Source organism: Heterodontus francisci, chromosome 26 (assembly GCF_036365525.1).
Source record: "Heterodontus francisci isolate sHetFra1 chromosome 26, sHetFra1.hap1, whole genome shotgun sequence".
Taxonomy (NCBI): Eukaryota; Metazoa; Chordata; class Chondrichthyes; order Heterodontiformes; family Heterodontidae; genus Heterodontus; species Heterodontus francisci.
Window position 1 is genome coordinate 27,033,165 of NC_090396.1, and position 21,303 is coordinate 27,054,467.

Below are 21,303 nucleotides of genomic sequence, written 5' to 3' on the forward strand. Positions count from 1 at the left end.
CTCCCTGCATTTTCATAACCACAATTTATACTTATGTAGCACTATTACGGACAGAATTATGAGAGAAGTGAAACCCCAGTTCTTTTCCCTTTACTGTCCGTAATCGGTGTGTTTTTGACCAGGAAAATATGTGTTTCTTAACTCCTGAGTGTGTGGCCAATTTGAATAACCAGCAGCACACTTTTCGTGCATTTAATAAAGAGGATTATTTTTCTTAATACATTCAACCCGAAAGTCTAACGCTACATCACTCACTCACCACCCTCTCTCACACATGCACATACACACTCAAGAAAGAAAGTCGTTGGAAGGATAGTGCACTGTTACAAATTACAAGCAAAGGAATAGTTCATAAGTCACGTGATTTGGCTCAACTTAGGGGAAAAGGAATGCATTGCAGGTCCAGTGAAGAAGGTGTTTTCACTCCTGAAGTATAATTGGGTGGATTCGATAGCTGGAGTGTCATATCGAAGTCGTGGCCGGATTCTCTGGAAGAGGTGGATTTTCAGCAGGTCATGAAGTTAGTTGCTTGTAGTCTCATTACTAGGAGGTTGGTTTTCTGTACTGGTGAACTTGAAAAGGAACAGGTTTGGAGACTTTCAGATGTTACAGCCTCCAGTTCTTTTAAATCATGATGGTACTGTCTGGTCTGCTTTTTGCTGTTTCTCCAGTCTGTATTTTAAAGATTTTTAAAAGGAGACCAACATGGCTGCCCCATCATGTAACTTCTCACGGTTCCTTTTCCAAATATGGTGGGGGTCTAAGTTGATCAGCCCCATTCTGGTTCTCAGACATTCTTCCAGAGGAGGGTTAAGACAATCACCTTCTTTGTTTCAAGAGAAACACTTTCAATTCAGGAATGTCTCCTGATGGTTTAAGGATGGGCGTTGATGACATCTCTTAGTCTGGAAGGTATTGTTTTGCCCTTTGAAACAGTGAGGCAGTTCTTGAATATCCAGGCCAAGGTCAGCTTAGTAGCTCATGTCCACTTTTAATGTCCATTGTGCTTCATTTAAAGCAAAAGGAAAATTCAGTTCCAGAAGATGCTATGCTGAATATAGTCCATGTTTAAAGTTAGGAATAGGACATGTCTGTACTGGGCACGACAAACACCTTTAACATAATAAAATGTCCCAAGGCGCTATACAGGAGCGGTATAAAGCTAAATTAGACACCGAGCCACATAAAGCCACATTAGGGCAGATGACCAAAAGCTTAGTCAAAAAGGTAGGTTTTAAGGAGCGTCTTCAAGAAAGAAAGAGAGGTGTAGAAGTTTAGGGTGGAGCTGAAGGCATGGTCACCAGTGGTGGAGCAATTGGGGATACTCAAGAGGTCAGAATTAGATGAGTGCAGATATCTCGGAGAATTGTAAGGATGAAGTAGATTACAGAGATAGGGAGGAGTGAGACTGTGGTAGGACTTGAAAATAAGGATGAGAATTTTAAAATCAAGGCATTGCTTGACTGGGAGGCAGTGTAGGTCAGCGAGCACAGGGGTGATATGTGAACAGGACTTGGCACAAGTAAGGACGTGGGCAGCAGAGTTTTGGATGACCTCAAGTTTACAAAGGATAGGATGTGGGAGACCAGCTAAGAGTGTGTTGGAATAGTAAAGTCTAGAGGTAACAAAGGCATGGATGAGGCTTTTAGCAGCAGATGAGCTGAGGCAGGGCAATGTTGTGGAGTTGGAAATAGGCGGTCTTAGTGAACTTCATCCTGATAGTAGAATCATAAACCCAGATTTTCATAGATGCTGATGAGATTTGTTACTGGAACCTGGGCTTGCTTTTATTAAAATATGAACCAACAGAGGGACATGTCATGTCTGCAGTTAGCTGCATTCCTATAGACTGTAAATATCCCTTTAAATGACACAATAACTGAATGTGGAATCGTGTTCAGATATTGCCCTTTAATTTCTTGGAAGTAAAAGTAATTTCAAATCAACAGTTTGATCTGAATGCAAGATAAAGCTGCAGGGTTAGCTGATTAAACATCAGAACAATGTTGTGGGTCTTAAGAGAATGCTTGGTTACTCCTTTACCAGCAATCTAATTAGGGAATTGAAGCGTAGATCCTTGGCTTTCAGCAGCATGAACAGTATTTGAGTTTGATCTTAGACACTGTGTGAATACTGTCTGGGTTTACCTTTGCATCAGGAATTAGCAGGGAGCAAGGGGCCTGTGAGAGCCAGATATGGCCTTAACCACTGCTTATAACTGTTTTAATTCAATCATTCTGTACACACGAGCTAAGTATTTTCACGATGGGGCAATCCTATGTGACTTTGTTGCTGACTCGAGCTTCAGTAGCAGTGAGTCAAGTTTGGAATGCCAGGTCTATAGTGTTACATCTCTATCCCACGCTCCTGTTTGATGAGGCTTTGCCGCTGGGAATGGAGTCTTGTGAACTTAGCCACTATTTATCACCCATTTAATCTAATCTGTTGACCACACAGTGTGTACGCTACACCCACATGGCTTCCTTTTCTCTTTCCAATTTTGAGTCCACCCTTCTGATGTCTCCCTAGCTGGGGTGTGGTTCCATGGGTGCCAATTGCTTTTCAATGTCTCACCCAACTGGCCTTTCTTTATGCATAATTCTTGATTGTTAGTATTGGCAGGATAGTCAACCACAGGGGGCTTTATGGGTGAGCCCAATTTTATTCTCACCCAATGCTCAAACATGAGCACTTCAAGAGGGGGGCTGTTGCTTTTCACTCGCCTGAACCCATGGTACTGAGGTCGATTTTAGCACCCCCTACGGCTTAGTTCAGTTAATGTAGCACAAACCAGGAATTGAACCTGTACTTATGATTCAATGCTTTGCTGAATACCTTGCAGAATCGTTGAAAGGAGCGATGTGGGGGTGGGGTGGGGGGTGGGGCGATGGTGCCATAAAATCCTAAGGTGGCACTTCTGCTACATAAATCTGTGTCACTATTCTGCTTAACTCAATGTTTTTTAATGATGGAAGAAGGTGCAAATTGAACACCACGTTTTATACTACATGATCTAAGACCATACTGCAGCTTGATCTCAGTTAGATTAGCACATGCAAGCTTTGAATCATGAGCAGAGTTCCACACCTGGATGGCCAATGCCTAATGATAGGAGAGCGCGGGCAGGAACATCCACTCCCACATAACTGTAGAAAGACTCCCTGCAAAGTTATAAAATTAACCAGCAGGTTGAGCAGACCACTAGCTCACATATGGCTTTGCAGCAGACTGGAGTAACACTGTTGCAGTGTCACAGAGTACTTGTCTTTAGTGAGCTGGAGTGTCAGATTGATACCCGATTGTGGCAAAGGCAGAGGGGAACGGTGGGATGTTCAAGCACCCCATGGATGTTGTGCGATTGTTTTTTTCAATCAGACTACACTGGCTTCTGAAAGGATGTGCCTTAGGTCACTTGGTAGAACAAGTAAAGGATGTTCTTCCAGAGCTAGTCAGTTCTGCAGTTCAACCAGTGGAAACTGGATAACTGGACTGGTGCTTCTAAATATTCAGTGGGATATTGCAGCAAATAGTAGCGAAGTTATTAATAGACCAGCGCTTGGATTTTGTGTTTTCGAGGTTTTGTCCGACAAAGTTGCTTTTTCTTTTCATTCGCTTTATTTGCTTTGTTAGATTAATGGAAGTAATAATGTTCCCATTTGAACCTTATTATGAAATTCCCATTTGAAAAATAGACGTTATGAAGTAGTTTTGTTTGGTCTGGCAAGCGCATATCAAATACCCTGACTAAAATACCGCCTACGCCACTGACACCTGATACTGAAATTATAGCTTAACTGCACCCATGGACTTATGATTTGAATTGCACCATGAGCAAAAGGTATGTTGGTGCTTACTGCTTAACAGAGGTGACCCTGTACAGATACTGCAGGAGACATGAGGGAAGAAGGAATTAGTAACTTTAAACCACTCTGTTGGCATAAACCTGTCTTTAAGTTTGAACAAAGTATAACCTAATTGACACTTATCAGTGTATTTACTTGCCCTGATACCTTCATAAAGTAAAAGCTTACATCAGTCTCTTTTTAAATCTTTTATTGAGTGATTCACAAACTCACAAAAAGTTTGCAACAAAGCGGATTGGAAGGAAAGCTTGTTTCTAAAAGCCTTCTCTACATCCCTGAATAGCTGATGCGTGTTCACCTCTCACTAATCCTGTTGCTCTTCCCTACTTTACCTCTAGTGATTTCTCCCAGCTGTTGCCACTGCCCTTTGACCTCGATTCTTGGTTATCTGCCAACTTCCATTGTCCGTAGGAGTCAGCTTACATCTGATCCCTCTCAAATCTTCTGTCAACCTGATAATAGCAATAAAAGATTGGAAAAACTCTGTGCACTAACTGAAATAAATAAGAATAATCATTGAAATGATGCTCATTAGTAAATCGAGCCTAGTGTGTAAGGAAAGCCATATCTAAGAGGTTGCTCTACTCCCTCCGGACACCCTACTGTCCCAGCAATTCTTGTTGCTAAGCAACAACGTGGATAACTGGAACACAGAAAATCGAGTTCTGTCGTGTTAGCTTTGGTGAGGGAACTGAAGAAACAAGGTGGATTTTATGTATGAAAGGGTTAAGCTAAAAAGGGGGAACGTCAAGAGAGGGTCATTGGGATTGTAGAAAATCTTAAATCATATATAAATCAGGCAAACCAGAATGCTTCAAGCATGGGACTTAAGCTCAGTACCAGAGAGCAAAAATGTAAATTAGTGACACATGGTTTGAAAGCAGATTTAAGAAGAGGACTCAGTTGTTGGGAACAGTCTGCCAACTGAGGGATAGAGGGCAAATGCCTTAGGGACATTCGAAATGAGGCTACATTCTACATTTGGAGAGTTATGGTGCTGGAAGGGGTGAGCTTTGATGGGTCAAGTGTTCTTTTCATGTCTTTGATCTTCTTTACATCTTCTGACCATTACAATAATTACAACTAAACAAGGTAAAAAGGAATATTTATATATATAAGAACAAAAGAGAAAATGCATTGCCCTGTTTAGAATGTCCATGGAGTCACTGTTGACTATTGATAGAATTAAGAATGCGAATGACTGCGTGGTTTCGACAGTATTGAAAAAGGAGCATTATAACCTTTAAAACTGCATTAAGGCAACAATGACAGGCTGATTCCCCGAACAGGGCAAAAAGGACAGCACATAGAGAGTGCTTGTCAAGAAATCGCAGGGCAGCAGCCTATAAATATCTGTCTAGTTAAAGTAATGGCCAAAAAAAATTAGGAAGAAAATTTTCTGACCAGTGTGAGATTAGTAGCCAAACTCTTTATATGTTCTTATGATATGACTTTGTCCACTAGTTTAATATAGATATTAACCAGTTTTAACTCACAGGTGAGTGCCTCCATAAAAATAATAGATAAATTAATATCATATCCTTGTGCCAATAGACAGGTTTACAGGTCCATTAACATAGCTACGCATGTCATTGAGTTCGAGTATCACAGTAGTTTTGGACATTTTTTTCATCATTCTTCAGGACATGTGCATTATTGGCAAGGCAGGCTTTTATTGCCCATCCCTAGTTGCGCTTGAGAAGGTAATGATGGATCTGCTTCTTGTGTTTGTGTAATGATGGTGCTGCCACTATGCAGGTCGGTAGGGTGTTTCAGAAATTTGAACCAGCAACACTGAAGAAACATGATATATGTTCGAGTCAGGGTGATGTGTGACTTGGAGGGAATCTTGGAAGTGATCATGTTCCCAAGCACCTCCTTCTCTTGTCCTTTTAGGTGGTAGAGATCATGGGTTTGAGAGATGCAGCTGAGGAAACATTGATACCTTGCTGCAGTGCATCCTATAGATTGTACACACTGCAACCACAGTACACTAATGGTGGAGGGACTGGATGTTTAAGCTAACAGATGGAATGCTGATCAAACAGACTGCTTTGTCCTGGCTGGTGTCAAGCTTCTTGAGTATTGTTGCAGCTGAACCCATCCAGGTTAAGTGGGGAGTATTCCAAAACACCTCCGACTTGGGTTTTGTGGGTGAGGCTTGAGGAGTCAGGAGAGGAGCCACTCAATACAGAATACCCAGCCTCTGACCTACTCTAGTAGCTACAGCATTTATATAGCTACTCTAATTTAGTTTCTGGGCACTGGCAACCCCCAGGATCTTGATGTTGGTGGACTAAGCAATGGCAATGGTACTGAATGTCAAGAGTAGCTGGTTAGATTCTCTCTTGTTGGCGAGAGTCATTGCCTGGCACTTGTGTGGCAGGAAGCTACTTGCCACTTATCAGCCCAAGTCTGGATCTGCATGTGGGCGTGGACTGCTTCATCATCTGAGGAATTGCTAACAGAACTGAACACTGCACAATCATCAGCAAAAACCACTTCTGATCTTGCGATGGAGCAAAGGTCATTGATCAAGTCAGGCCTATGACGCTACTATGTGGAACTCCTGCAGCAATGTTGTGGGGCTGAGATGATCAGCCAGCAACAATGACAGTTAGCTTCCTTTGTGCTAGGCTTGAGTCTGACTGCTGGAGAGTTTTCCCTATGATCCCTACCGACTTCAGTTTTCCGAGTGTTCTTTGGTGCCCACATTCGGTGAAATGCTGCCTTGAATTCATCTCACCTCACCTCTGAAATTCAGCTCTTGTGTCCGCAATTATACTAAGGCTGTCATGAGGTCTGGAGCCAAGTGTTCCTGGTGGAACCTAAACTGAGCATCTGTGAGTAGCATATTATTAAGTGTGGCTTGATATCATTGTTGACGACTCCTTCAATCACTTTGCTGATAATTGGGAGTAGGCTGATTCATTGGGTTGGATTTGTACTTTTTATGGGAAAGATAGCTTTAACTTGAAACAAACAGACTTTTCTATAAAATATCACAAATTCTAATAGGTATGGTAAGTTCTTGTGCGTGATTCCTTGATTAGACACTCGCAGTGAAGAACAGCCTGCAGTTCCTGATTTGCTGTCCATTAGAGTGAATAAACAGTAAATCGGAGGCTGTAGGCCTGCGATTTCACAACTAGCACTCCCTGTGATTACCCTTCCTTAGAGAATCAGCCCTTGTTGCCTTGATGTAATTTTCGTTCAGAAATGTAGAAAAAGCATTCAAAGGTGTGAGGAGGATATTGTCCATATCTGTTTCTGTGCCTAATCTAGTAACAGTATGGTGTTATTAACTGGGTAGCGATGCCATTCTTGATTATATAATTTATGTCAGGCTAAGTGTTGGCAGACAGCACCCAGCCGTGCCCAGCACATTCTTGTGTTTCTGTCAGACAAGCTGACCTTAGTGTTTTAAGTGCAAAGACCAAATCAGTCATGGTATTGACTGTTATAGGCAGCAGTATTAATCACTGCTTCATAAAGGAAACAGTTGCTGAAAAATCATGTCCACATGTTTAGCTCTTCACATTTATACTAAAAGCAAGGCAGATTTAAACTGTCCGATGACATTGTTCAAAAGAAAAATATAAGACGTTTTCCTCAATTACTTTGGACAAAGGTCACTTGTGACTGAAAGCTGGGTTAAGTAAGTGCAATCAATGAAGGATTTAAGGGAACTCTTTCCCCACTGCACGTTCCTGGTGCATAGCCTCGATCCCCTGATGGCACATATCAGGAAATTGCGGGGAATGCATTTGTGATCTCTCAGTGTGTACTGCTGATGGGTGAGACTCCACATCATAAGCACAAATTTGGAAAAGGTCTTTGAAATGAATCTTTGAACTTCCTCTGGGATTAATTAATAAAATTGATAAAAATCCATTTTAATTCTAGCGGTGAATAATTAAGTCAAGCTTTGGTCTGTGTGAGATGACAGGCTCTGTTTGCTTCTGTTACGGTGTCACATCATTTGGAGCAGACTTGTGTCCACTTAAACCTGTTCATAGACAGCACTAAAACTGTTCCACATAAGGCCCTTACTGCAAATGATATTTAGTATTGCAGTTCAAAAGGTTCAGTTTCATTATGCTGTGGGATTACCATTATACAGTTACAAAATATTACTTGATAAATAAAATAGAAACTTCCCTGATGACCCAATGGGTAAATTCACTGCCCACTGAGCTACACACACACCAGGAAGATCCATTGTTGATCTGTTGTAAGATTTAATAATCCTGCTTGTTCTTTAATAACCATTGCTGTATAGTGTTACGACCACGGCAGGAGCAACACACTGTCAATTCAGTCCCGTCGCTCCACAGGTCGCAGCATATTATTCAATTTTTTTTCCACCCAACCGGAAAACAGCCAAATTAAACACTCTAGTAACCCCCAAAATAAAACAGACCAAACCAGGTATCTTTAGACAATGGGCGGCACTGTGGCGCAGTGGTTAGCACCGCAGCCTCACAGCTCCAGTGACCCGGGTTCAATTCTGGGTACTGCCTGTGTGGAGTTTGCAAGTTCTCCCTGTGTCTGCGTGGGTTTTCACCGGGTACTCCGGTTTCCTCCCACCACCAAAGACTTGCAGGTTGATAGGTAAATTGGCCATTATAAATTGCCCCTATTATAGGTAGGTGGTAGGGGAATAGAGGGACAGGTGGGGATGTGGTAGGAATATGGGATTAGTGTAGGATTAGTATAAATGGGTGGTTGATGGTCGGCACAGACTCGGTGGGCCGAAGGGCCTGTTTCAGTGCTGTATCTCTAAATAAAAAAAATAATAAAAATAACAAATTAACTATTCATTAAAACTAAATCTTAAACACCATTAAGATAAACCTATGTCTAAAGACCTTATAGCTTCTTATTTTAACCTAACTTCCTCATTCACACACACACACTCAAAAATCACGGTTAACCGTTTTCTTTAAAATTGGTGTTTTTAAAAATTAGCTGTTTCTTAAGAATAAATAAATAAGTAAGTCTTTGTGAGTTACGTTCCTGATGGATGAGGTACTCTAATGTGAAAATAATCAAATGCTACTCGAATTTTTCACTTGGATTTGATGAAGCAATCTGTTTTTGATAGGCATTCAAACTCTTTGGCTGCAGTAGGTATCAACAGTTCCTTCAGCAATACCAAATGGTCTCTTATAAGGGTTATTTCCTCTTTGGGCAATTAATTTGGCTTATAGCTCCTTGTAGAAGTTCTGCTGACAGAGAATGGACAGCTCTTTTCTCTTCATTACACTTCGCTGTTGAGTCTGGTTTTCCAGTTTTTGCCAGTTTTACACACAGTCAAATTGAAACATTATACCAAGTGACCTCTCTCTCTTGCTGTCACCTAGGTAACAAAATGCAGCTGTGGCATACTCTGCCCCCAGAAATCCAAAACTTCTCTCCCTGTCTTAAAACTACATTGTTTTTAACAGAGTCTTAAATGCACATGTTTTAATCTGAGGCGAAAAAATAATACAAGTCTGTGACAACAGACATTAACTGAGGACAAACTAGTCTGGACTCTGGCCCTCTACCTGTCCCAAGCCCCCATGGAGGAATAGTATTTCATTATTTGAGCAGACACATGAACAATAGCCACCCTGATGACTGTTAACCATCTGCGAAACCATACCCAAGCATGAACCAAGAAAAGATTGTAGAAAGGTATAAGGGAAGAGAAACATCCGTTGTGGCAACCCAGTTATTTTCTAGCAATGCTTTTAAAGAGGTCTCCTTAGTTGACTAGCTGGTGCAGTGTGTTTGTACACTGTCCTTTCTTCTCTGGAATTCAAATCATTTGGAGCCCAGACTTGTGGAATTAAACACTTTCCTGTCTGGTAGTTGTAAAGGTTCTACTTCAGATGAGTTTGACCATGTACATATGAACATATGTATTAGGAGCATGAGCAGGCTGTTCAGCCCCTCAAGAATGCCCTACCATTGTTTAAGATCATGGCTGATCTGTTTGTGGACTCAACTCCACTTTCCTGCCTGTCCTCAATACCCTTTGACCCCCTTGTTTCTCAAGAATCTGTCTATCTCTGCATTAAAAACATGCAGTGACCCTGCCTCCACCGCTCTCCGGGGAAGAGTTTCACAGATTCGTGACTCTCTGAGAGAAAATATTTCTCCTCATCTCTGTCTTAAATGGGAGACCCCTTTTTTTAAACTGTGCCCCCAAGTTTTCATCTCTCCCAGAAGGGGAAACATCCGTTCAAAATCCAGCCTGTCAAGTCTCCTCAAGATCTTATGTGTTTCAATAAGATCACCTCTCATCCTTCTAAACACCAATGAGTACAGACCCAACCTGTCCAATCTTTTCTCATCTGATAACCCCCTCATCCCAGGAATCACTTGAGTGAACCTTCTCTGAACTGCTTCCAAAGCAGTTATATCTTTTCTTAAGTAAGGAGACCAAAACTGTACACAATACTCTTGATGTGGTCTCACCAATGCCCTGTCCAACTGTAACAAAACATCTCTATTTTTATATTCCATTCCCCTTGCAATAAACAACAGCATTATATTTGCCTTCTTAATCACTTGCTGTACCTGCATACAAATTTTTTGTGTTTCATGTACTAGGATACCCAGATCCCGCTGCATCTCAGAGTTCTGCAATATCTCTCCATTTAAATAATATGTTGCTTTTCTATTCTTCCAGCCAAAGTGGACAAATTCGCACTTTCCCACATTATACTCCATATGCCAAATCTTTGCCCACTCACTTAACCTATCCCTTTGCAGACTCATTATGTCCTCTTCACAACTTACTCTCCTACCTATCTTTGTGTCATCAGCAAATTTAGCAACCATACATTCTGTTCCTTCATCCAAGTCATTGATGTAGATTGTAAATATTTGAGGCACTGGCACTGATCCCTGTGGCACTCCACTAGTTACAGCTTTCCAACCCAAAAACGACCCATTTATGCCTACTCGCTGCTTCCTGTTAGCTAACCAATCCTCTATCCATCCTAATATGTTACTCCCATACCATGGACTCTTATTTTGTTTTGTAACCTTTGATGTGGCACTTTGTCAAATGCCTTCTGGAAATCCAAGTACACCACATCCACAGGTTCCTCTTTATCCATGTTGCATGTTACTTCTTCAAAGAACTCTAATAAACTAGTCAAAAACGATTTCCCTTTCACATGTTGACTCTGCCTGATTGCATTCAGATTTTCTAAATGACCTGCCATAACCTCCTTAATAATAGATTCCAGCATTTTCCCTATGAGCGATGTTAAGCTAACTGGCCTGTAGTTTCCTGCTTTCTATCTTTCTTCTTTCTTGAATAGCGGAGTTATATGCGCTACTTTCCAATCTGATGGGACCTTTCTGGAATCTAGGGAATTTTGGAAAACTAAAAACAGTGCATCCACTATCTCAGCAGCCACTTCTTTTAACACCCTATTATGAAGTCCATCAGGACCTGGAGGCTTGTCAGCTTTTAGTTCTAATAATTTTCTCAGTACCCTTTCCCTAGTGATGGTTAATTGTTTTAAGTTCCTCCCTCCCTTTCAACTCTTGATTCACAGTTATTTCTGGGATGTTATTTGTATCCTCTACAGTGAAGACAGATGTAAAAAATCTGTTCAATTCCTCCTCCATTTCCTTATTTTCCATTATTAACTTCCCAGACTCACAATCTAGAGGACCAACACTTACTTTACTTACTCTTTTCCGTTTTAAATACCTGTAGAAACTCTTACTATCTGTTTTTATATTTCTAGCTAGCTTTCTCTCTGACTCTAATTTCTCTCTCATTATTCTTTTAGTCATTCTTTGCCGTTTTTTATATTCTGTCCAATCATCTGACCTGCCACCACTGTTTACTGAATTGTACGCTTTTTCTTTAATTTCCTTAGTTAGCCACGGATGGTGCGTCTTTCCCCTAGAGTCTTTCTTTCTCACTGGAATGTATCTTTGTTGAGTGTTTTTTTTATTCATTCGTGGGATGAGGGCATCGCTGGCTGGACCAGCATTTACTGCCCATCCCTAATTGCCCTTGAGAAAGTGGTTGTGAGCTGCCTTCTTGAAATGCTGCCATCCATGTGGGGTAGGTATACCCACAGTGCTGTTAGGAAGGGAGTTCCAAGATTTTGACCCAGCAAAAGTGAAGGAACAGCGATATGGTTCCAAGTCGGGATGGAGTGCGGCTTGGAGGGAAACTTGGAGTTGGTGGTGTTCCCATGCATCTGCTGCCCTTGCCCTTCTAGGTGGTAGAGGTCGTGGGTTTGGAAGATACTGTCTAAGGAGCCTTGGTGCGTTGCTGCAGTGCATCATGTAGATGGTACACACTGCTGCCACTATGCGTCGGTGGTGGAGGGAGTGAATGTTGTGGATGGGGTGCCAGTCAAGCAGGCTGCTTTGTCCTGGATGGTATTGAGCTTCTTGAGTGTTTTTAGAGCTGCACCCATCCAGGCAAGTGGAGGGTATTCTATCACACTCCTGACTTGTGCCTTGTAGATGGTGGACAAGCTTTGGGGAGTCAGGAGGTGAGTTACTCGCCACAGGATTCCTAACCTCTGACCTGCTCTTGTAGCCACGGTATTCAGATGGCTACTCCAGTTCAGTTTCTGGTCAGTGGTAACCCCGAGGATGTTGATAGTGGGGATTCAGCATTCGTAATCCCATTGAATGTCAAGGGGAAATGGTCAGATTCTCTCTTGTTGGAGATGGTCATTGCCCAGCACTTGTGTGGCACGAATGTTATGAAATATCTCCTTAAATGTCTGCCACTGCATCTCTACTGACCTGTCCCTTACCTTTATTTCCCAGTTTACTTTAACCATCTCTGTCTTCAAACCCTCATAATAACCCTTATTTAAGTTTAAAGCACTAGTCTTAGATCCACTCTTCTCCCCCTCAAACTGAATGTGAAATGTCTCAACCAGATTCCTCGTGGCCATCTGCCTACAGAACAAACCCGCCAATAATTCCACACAATTTGGCACTAGAATGGCAATTTTGCAGAGTGGCCTCAAGAAAGGCTGGTGTAGGAAGTGGGGAAAATGTACATTGCTGCAGCAGGACATACTCTTCTGATCTTATGGGTAAGCTACATGGTTGAGATGGTGTACAGGGAGAATTCCTCTGTATCTAGCTTTGCTGCACATGACATTGGGAGTGCTTGGCGCTGACAAAAACGATAAGATGTCCTACCCCATAGCACTGACATTTCCTTCCTTGTTGAGTGTAAAACGACCTCTTTCCCCACCAAAAAGCCATGCATTCTCAAATGGTTCCATATGTATGAATTGTGTACTTCAGTTATCTATGAATATGTGTTGACATACATGATTGAAAATAAAACAGATTTTTCATCTTGCATTTCCTGAACAGTTTGAGTACAACTTTGAACAAGAGAAACAACTACGGGCAAACCTAGAAAGAGGAAGGCGGAAGCTTGAAGGAGATCTCAAGATGACCATTGATAGCCTGAATGAAATGGAGAAACTGAAGGTTGACCTGGAAGAAGTCATTAAGAAGTGTGTTCTTTTTTTAAAAAAATTTCTGAATGATGAATTTAAATAGCTATTAAATTAATGTGTGTGTGCTGTTAATTAGATTGGTTCATGAACTGGGCCAAATTGGATTGTGCATTTGTCAAACGCTGCTGCTACATTGTTTCATTTTGCCATCCACTAGACCAGTCGTACAGCTCAAACCTGTGAAACACCGTGCCTCCCTCTGCCATCCCTCCTTCCTATAATCTTCAGGGTTTTAAACCCCAATCTTGCTACAACTACTTCCTACTACTTCTTTCCTACTCTTTTCAACCTTAGTGAAGTTCTCCGCTAAAAGTTGATCTGTCACCCAAGTTTCTCAGTTTAAAAAGAGTGAATTGTAGGGTTCAGGAGGTGCTGTTGAAGGAGCCTTGGTACGTTACTGCAGTGCACCCTGTAAATAGTACCCACAGCAGCCACACTGTGCTGGTGGTGAAGGGAATGGATACTTAAGGTGGTGAGTCACCATCTGATGTGCAAATTTATAAAATGCACCCCACGGTTGAGATTGCAGTGTTCTCTTTCAAATTGCTTATGGCTGCTCACCTATCCTTAATCATCGAATAAAACAATCCCTATCAATCTGATTAAAGTAAACCCAAAAACGTTCTCACTGAGAAGCTACCTGGTAAATGGATAGAATTGCATTTAATTTTTTTCTAATTATATTTTCAATTTCCAGAAATTCCTCTCCATATGAAATATCTCTTATTTATGTTTTGTGCAAATAAAGTCACATCAAAGGTTGCTGTTCATTTCAGTCCCCTGGGCGTTTTTGGTCATAAATGTTGAGTGCCTCTTTTGCTGTGATTTTCTTTTTGGAGCTGAGTAATTGCCTGTAACTGACTGTAAGCACTGCCTTCTGGGTGGTCTTATACATGGGTTTTACAGTATTGCATTTTGTTCCTGAAGAAACTTGTTGCGTAATTGATAAAAAGTCAAGATATGAGCAAAAGAGAATGTAGGAAGAGTTAAGGCGAGTTAGTGCAAGCACCACACTAAAGCCCTGAGTCTTTCAGTGCATTCAATCCCTCAGAGAATCCGCCTCTTGTTGTATTCTTAAACTCATGGAAGGCAGGTAAGAACCTTAAACTTGTGAATGCAATGGGACATCTTAACACCTCAGTATATATAATGAGTAAATGGAATACCAATGTTCCAGAAAACCGTGCAAGTGGAATGCTTTCAGGAATAATGAAACAACAGAGCTTACTTGTGGCAAAGGAGTTTTAGTTAGAGTGGGCCAGCATTTTGTAGTGTCAATGTGTAGTGCAACAGATGATGGGACACAAGTTTTTTCCCCCTGTGCCCTGGACTGATCAGTCTTGGGAAAGCACTATTTGGACTATTCCAACATAAGGAAGAGAGGCAGTCCTCAGTAGGCCACATTTCTGTGGACATGAAAAACAGCTTCTTAGGAGGAAGTGTAGAGGATGATAACCCTTAGAGCTGTGCTTTGGAGTTGTCTCTTTTGGTCCACAGTAGCGATGCTCAGACCAACAGTAAGGCATTCCTCAAGTTTTTAGTTGGGCTGGCAGAACAATTCTGACAATTGCCCAGGTCATGTGTAGGAACTCAACTCAGGAGCAGCTCAGTCTGCTGGGTGTTGAGCCTTGATTTACAGGAAAGCGAACCATTACAGACAACATTTAGCCCACCAGAGCAGTTTTGTGTGGTGTAGGTCCCACTTCCAATACAGACAGTGGGATCTGGGAGCAGAAAAGCAGATAAGTAATATATTTAACCATAAGAATTAAATAAAAATATGTAAAAGTTAGAACAGTGGGGGAGGGTATTAAAATTTTTAAAGATTTAACATTATGGTGTGGTTTGGGAATACAAAAGAATGCTAAGCAAAGGAGGAACTGTTAGACTGAGAAAAAACTTGGTCAAAGAGATAGATTTGAAGGAGGCAGGAGAGATATTATGTTGAGGGGTTTTTGGAGGCAATTCTAGAGTGTGTTGCCTAGGTGACTGAAAGCACAGCCGCCAATGATAGGACAGAGGCTGAGGACCAGAGGAAGGGGGGGGGGGCAGAATACATTTAAGCAAGAGGAACAGAGTTCAGGAAAGGGGTTGTAGGGCTAGAGGAGAAAGGAAGGGTGAGGCAATGGAGATATTTAAAATGCAAGGTTGAGAATTTTAAACTTGATGTGTTAGGTGACTGTGAGCCAGTGTATTTCTTTAAGGACAGGGGTGATGGGTGAGCAGGGATTGGGGATTTGGGCAGCATTGGATTAGCTGAAGTTTATGGAGGATGACAAGCTGGCTAGGACAGCATTGGAGAAAGTCAGTCTGAAGTTGGAAAGGTATGAATGAGGCTTTTAATGGCAGATGGGGTTGAGGTAGTTCCAGAGGCACACCATGTAATGGAGATGAAAGTTGGTGGTCTTTGTGATGGAGAGTATGAGGGTTCAGAAGCTCACCTTGAGGTTGAGTGGGACTTGAAGACTGAAAACAGGTTGGTTCAGCACAAGACCAGTGGCTGGTGAGGAGGATGAAGTCAGGGACAAGGGCACAGTGTCTGTGATGAGAGCTGAGGCAATGCCTTCCCAGTGTGTAATGAAGAAATTTGTCTCCAGTTGACCATCCAAGGTTGAATGTTGGGCAAGTAGCCTGACAAGGAGTCAAGAAAGTTAGTGGAGAGGCTGAGTGTCATTAGTCTGTATGTGGAATGATAACCTCATGTTAATGGATTATGTCATTAGGGGGCAACGTGTAAATGTGGTAGAGGAAAGGACCAAATATGGATCCTTCTTCGGACTTCTGAGGTGATGGCACAGGGTTGAGAAGAGAAACCATTCATAAAGATACTCTGGTAAGAGTGGAACCAGCTGAGGGCATCTCACCAAACTAGACACGAGAGGAGGGGCATTGGAGAAGGAGAGTGTTGTTGACTGGGTCAAAGGCTGCAGAGAAGTCAAGGAGAGTGAGGAGAAATAACACATTGTCATCATGTTCATAGAAAATATTGTTAGGACTTCAAATATTATAGTAATAAAGTTATAACATTGGGGTTAGGTTCAAAATTTTGGTGTGACTGAACTGGCCATCCCAAACAATGGAACTCCATGGTCTGTCATCAGTCAGCTAATGCTGACAGTTTCTAATAATGAAACAAAATTGGTCGTAAAATGTGTGATTGCATGTGCAATATTTATGTAGCACACATTGGACCTAAAGTGATTTTTTGCAAAAATTCTATATTATAGTCAAAATATTCTATTATATAGAAAGAATAATCTCCTAATTGCGAGTCAGTTGTCAATGGAATGTTCCATATTGCAGTACTTACAGATTGCATGATAGTATGCAGGTAAAGCTGGCATGTAGGTACAGCAAGCAATTAGGAAGGCAAATAGCATGTTGGTCTTTATTGCAAAGGGGGTTGGAGTACAAGAAAAAAGGGGTCTTACTACAGTTGTAAAGAGCTTTTGTGAGACCACACCTGGAGTACTATGTGCAGTTTTGGTCTCCATATTTAAGGAAGGACATACTTGCATTGGAGGCGGTACAGCAAAGGTTCACTCGATTGGTCCCTGGAGTGAGAGGGTTGTCCTATGATTGGAGGTTGTGTAAGTTGGGTCTATATTCTCTGGTGTTTAGAAGAATGTGTGGTGATCTCATTGAAACATACAAGATTCTGAGAGAGACTTGACAGGGTAGACACTGAGTGGTTGTTTCCTGTGGCTGAGGAATCGAGAACATGGGGTAGAGTCGCAGGATAAAGGACCGATCATTTAGGACTGAGATGAGGAGAAATGTCTTCACTCAAAGGGTTGTGAATCTTTGGAATTCTCTATCCCAGAGGGTTGGGAATGCTCCATTGTTGGATATATTTAAAACTGAGGGGGACAGATTTTTGGTCTTTCAGGGAATCAAGGGATATGGGGGAGTGGTTGGGAAAGTGCAGTTGAAGCTGAAGATCAGCTATGATCATATTAATGACAGAATAGGCTCAACGGGCCATATGGTCTACTCCTGCTCCTATTTCTTATGTTCTTAGATCTAGATGGAAGCTAATGGGTCTGAAATGTTCTTTCCTTTTGACTTCTGTAATTGATAGAAGCCATTTGTACAATTTCACTCATTCCAAGCAACTATATAATCTCCAAAATTGCCTAATTTCATAAGATTCAGTGTATCAAATGTCAGACGCAGTGGCAAGTTAGAAAGCTGTTCACTTGTTACTTCACTGGACTATGCATTATACTTATTGAGCTGTCAGTGGTCTCTCCCATTGAATGTTTAGCTCTGGTAAATGCATCTTCATCTTTAAGGACTGAACTCTCAGTTTCATATGTGAATGAAGATATGATTGCCAGATGTTTTTTCTTGTGAAAAGGTTTAGGGACTTTGCCTTCCATGTATAATGTATTTTGTTCTGTTTGAAGGAAGGAGCTGGAGATAAACACAGTGAGCACGAAACTGGAAGATGAACAATCGCTAACTGCTACTCTTCAGAGGAAGATCAAGGAATATCAGGTAAAGTGAGCTAACTGGATACTGCATAATGTTTTCTTTACCCATGTAGAAAACCATCTAGACTGGAGAGTGGTAACTGGCAGTGAATCACTAAGACCAAGAAATCTGACTTCTGCTCAAAACAGTCACCAAGTTGGTGCAGCGTTGGCTCTGTGCGCCACTCTGAAACTTGAACCATATTTGCCTTTGGGCTCCAATTAAATGGTGCCATCAAGCACCAAATGGATGTTGCACTGTAGCTTGCTGATTGGCGAGAATGGGATACCAGCCAGCCCCTGTACTGAGCCAGCTGCAAGTCGGATCTGGTGGTGGGGAACACGGGGAAGTAATCCTGTGGGTTGCGTCAAATGCGCCATCAGTGGGCTGGAATTTTTTTGTGGGCACAGAAGGAGCTTCTCCTGGGTCTACAAAAATAATGACTGAAAATTTGCTGGGCTTTTTCTTTTGAGTAGCCTCCAGTGGTTCGTTTACAGATTATTGTTTCGGCCACTCAAATATCAGGTACGCCAGGGCTTAGTTTTGCGCTATGTCGGCTCAGCTCATTTTAAGTGCATTCTGCATCCGGGGTCCAATAGTAAATACTGAGAGGACTGAAATGCTTGTCTTTCACATGGTAAGTGTAGTGATATCCGGTTTTACAACACCCTATTGTAGGAGAATAGTGTGCTCTTTATGTTATATTCACTGGCTTGTGCAAACATGCAGAACTAGTTGCATTAAAGTGGTCACTGTTCTAATGTATCAGGCAAGCAGAATAATGGATAAATGGGATGACATTTTGCCATCCAGTGTTCCTGTAAACTCTCAGAAATGAAGTGCTCCATTGTTATCAAATGCACCTTGAGTTGTGGGTGTGGTGAAATCACCCAACAATGTTCCACTTGGCTAGAATATAATCACAGATAAACAGGACTGGAATTTCCTTCCAACTGACAAATTACTTACTTGTAAACCTATAGTAACAGCACGGTCAAAGAGTTCATTGAATATCATCTTACACTTCATTGTGATTCTGCAGTGCTTGTAAAATTATTTTAAAAAAAACAGGCATAACTACATATTGTATAAAGTTAATAATTTCTAAGGATTAAGGGAAAATTTATATTTTAAGAAGAACATCAGAAACATTGAAAATGATCCCCTCCAGTATCCTGGCTCTCCCTTTATAGAGTCCAGCCTCATTTTGAATGTCCGTAAGGTATTTTCTTACAGTAACCTACCTGGGAAATTGGGCTGAAGTTCTTCCTAAGATCTGTTCTAAAATTATTTCTTATGACTTAAAATTTACTTCTACGCACCAACTTTCTTGTTTTGTTTTGAAATAATCTTCTCATTGACCTTATCTGTACAGTTATGTGTGTGTGTGAGCTTCTCCTTAACCTACTGTCTTTTAAAATATAGAAGTTAAATTTCTCCATTATGTCCACAGAACTCATCCCTTTGCACTTGGGATAAATCTTGTGATCTCAATGATTCTTTTATTCGTTCATGGGATGTGGGCATCTCTGGCTAGACCAGCATTTATTGCCCATCCCTAATTGCCCTTGAGAAGGTGGTGGTAAGCTGCCTTCTTGAACCGCTACAGTCCATGTGGGATAGGTACAACAACAATGTTATTAGGAAAGGAATTCCGAGATTTTGACCCAGCGACAGTGAAGGAACGGCAATACAGTTCCAAGTCAGGATGGTGTGTGGCTTGGAGGGGAGCTTGCAGGTGGTGGAGTTCCCATGCATCTGCTGCCCTCGTCCTTTGAGGTGGTAGACGTTGTGGATTTGGAAGGTCTGTCGAAGGAGCCTTGGTGCGTTGCTGCAGTGCATCTTGTAGTTAGTACACACTGCTGCCACTGTGTGTTGGTGGTGGAGGGAGTGAATGTTTGTAGATGAAGTGCTAATTAAACGGGCTGCTTTGTCCTGAATGATGTCGAGCTTCTTGAGTGTTGTTGGAGCTGCACCCATCCAGGCAAGTGGAGAGTATTCCATCACACTGCTGACTTGTGCCTTGTAGATGGTGGACAGGCTTTGGGGAGCAGGAAGTGAGTTACTCGCCATAGGAATCTTATCCTGTGACCTGAACATCAGTTGAGGACTAATGGAATACCTATATGGACAGAACGCTCCGCATGCAGGATAATACAAAGCAAACACTAGTAAAGAGCAGATCAGAGAAATTTAAATGGCCTAATAAGACAATATGAAGAGAAATATGTAAGAAAAACAAACTCTACAGCCTGTACAAAGAAGAATGAGGGGTGCCAGAAAAAAATAGAGAACCCTCCAAAATAAAGGAAATAAGGGCAGTCAAAGAGGAATCTGGAAATGCATATAGTTGTCGAAGCCAAACACAACAACTTCCAGTATTGGAACCACCAGTGGGTTATCCAAGGAGAACTGAAATTTCTTAAGCAGGAAAACTACTCTGAAATTGAGAATCAACTAAATATAGTTAACATACAACGTGATTACTTATTTGAAACATACATTAGAGAAGCCATTAGTGTTGTATGATCGCTTTACGAACATACGAATTAGGAGCAGGAGTAGGTCACTTGGCCCTTCAAGCCTGCTCCGCCATTCAATAAGTTCATGGCTGAACTGATTACTCCACATTTCCACCTACCCCCGATAACCTTCCCCGTTGCTTATCAAGAATCTATCTACCTCTGCCTTAAAAATATTCAAAGACTCTGCTTCCACCATCTTTTGAGGAAGAGAATTCCAAAGACTCATGACCCTCTGAGAGAAAAAATTTCTTCTCATCCCTTATTTTTAAACAGTGACCCCAGTTCTAGATTCTCCCACAAGAGTGATGTCCCTTTAAGAACTCAGAATGCTAATGAGCTAAGTACCAGGATGTAGTCATGTGACTAGAAGCCATAATCACATGACACAACAACACACTGGACAAAGGTTCTGTATATAGTTTGCTCTGTATTGTACTAGTTTAGCTGTTAATAAACCTTCTAGAGATCATCAAGGAAGTGGAATCCACGAACCTCATTGTGTTGCTTAAGATAACAAAGAAACTCATGACAATTAGTAGCAACTTATAGGTAATCTCACAACTGCATACTTCATAATTTCGATATCACTTGCTTGGGCAATGTAGTTGGGCTTAAAGGGATCAAAACCAATTAATCCTGAGCGACAGATGCTATAGACCCAAGGGTGCTAAATGGCTCCAGGCACTCTACAAAGTTCCACAAGTTATCACGAGGGCGTTAATGAACACAGGCCAGGTCCCATGGCATTGAAAACAAGTCCACCTGGTATCCATTCTCAAAAAAGGTGGTAAAACAAAACTTCCAGAGACTCATCGGTCACACATCAGAATTGATCATTGGGAGTGCCTATATGAAGAATAAGTGGAAGTCAACAGAGTTTCAGAAGGTGCAGGTCTTGTCTGACCAACACCTTTGACTTTT

At 41.6% G+C, this 21,303-nt stretch overlaps 1 protein-coding gene across 5 annotated transcripts in view; it reads left to right on the forward strand.

The window, feature by feature from the left end:
* LOC137384237 (myosin-16) overlaps nt 1-21,303 on the forward strand; it is a 246,035-nt gene that overhangs the window by 79,392 nt on the left and 145,340 nt on the right. For all 5 annotated transcript variants that reach the window (XM_068057952.1, XM_068057953.1, XM_068057955.1 and 2 more), the window contains 2 exons: nt 13,233-13,378; nt 17,791-17,881. In XM_068057952.1, the coding sequence (XP_067914053.1) occupies nt 13,233-13,378; nt 17,791-17,881 (237 nt within the window). The remainder of the gene's footprint in view (nt 1-13,232; nt 13,379-17,790; nt 17,882-21,303) is intronic.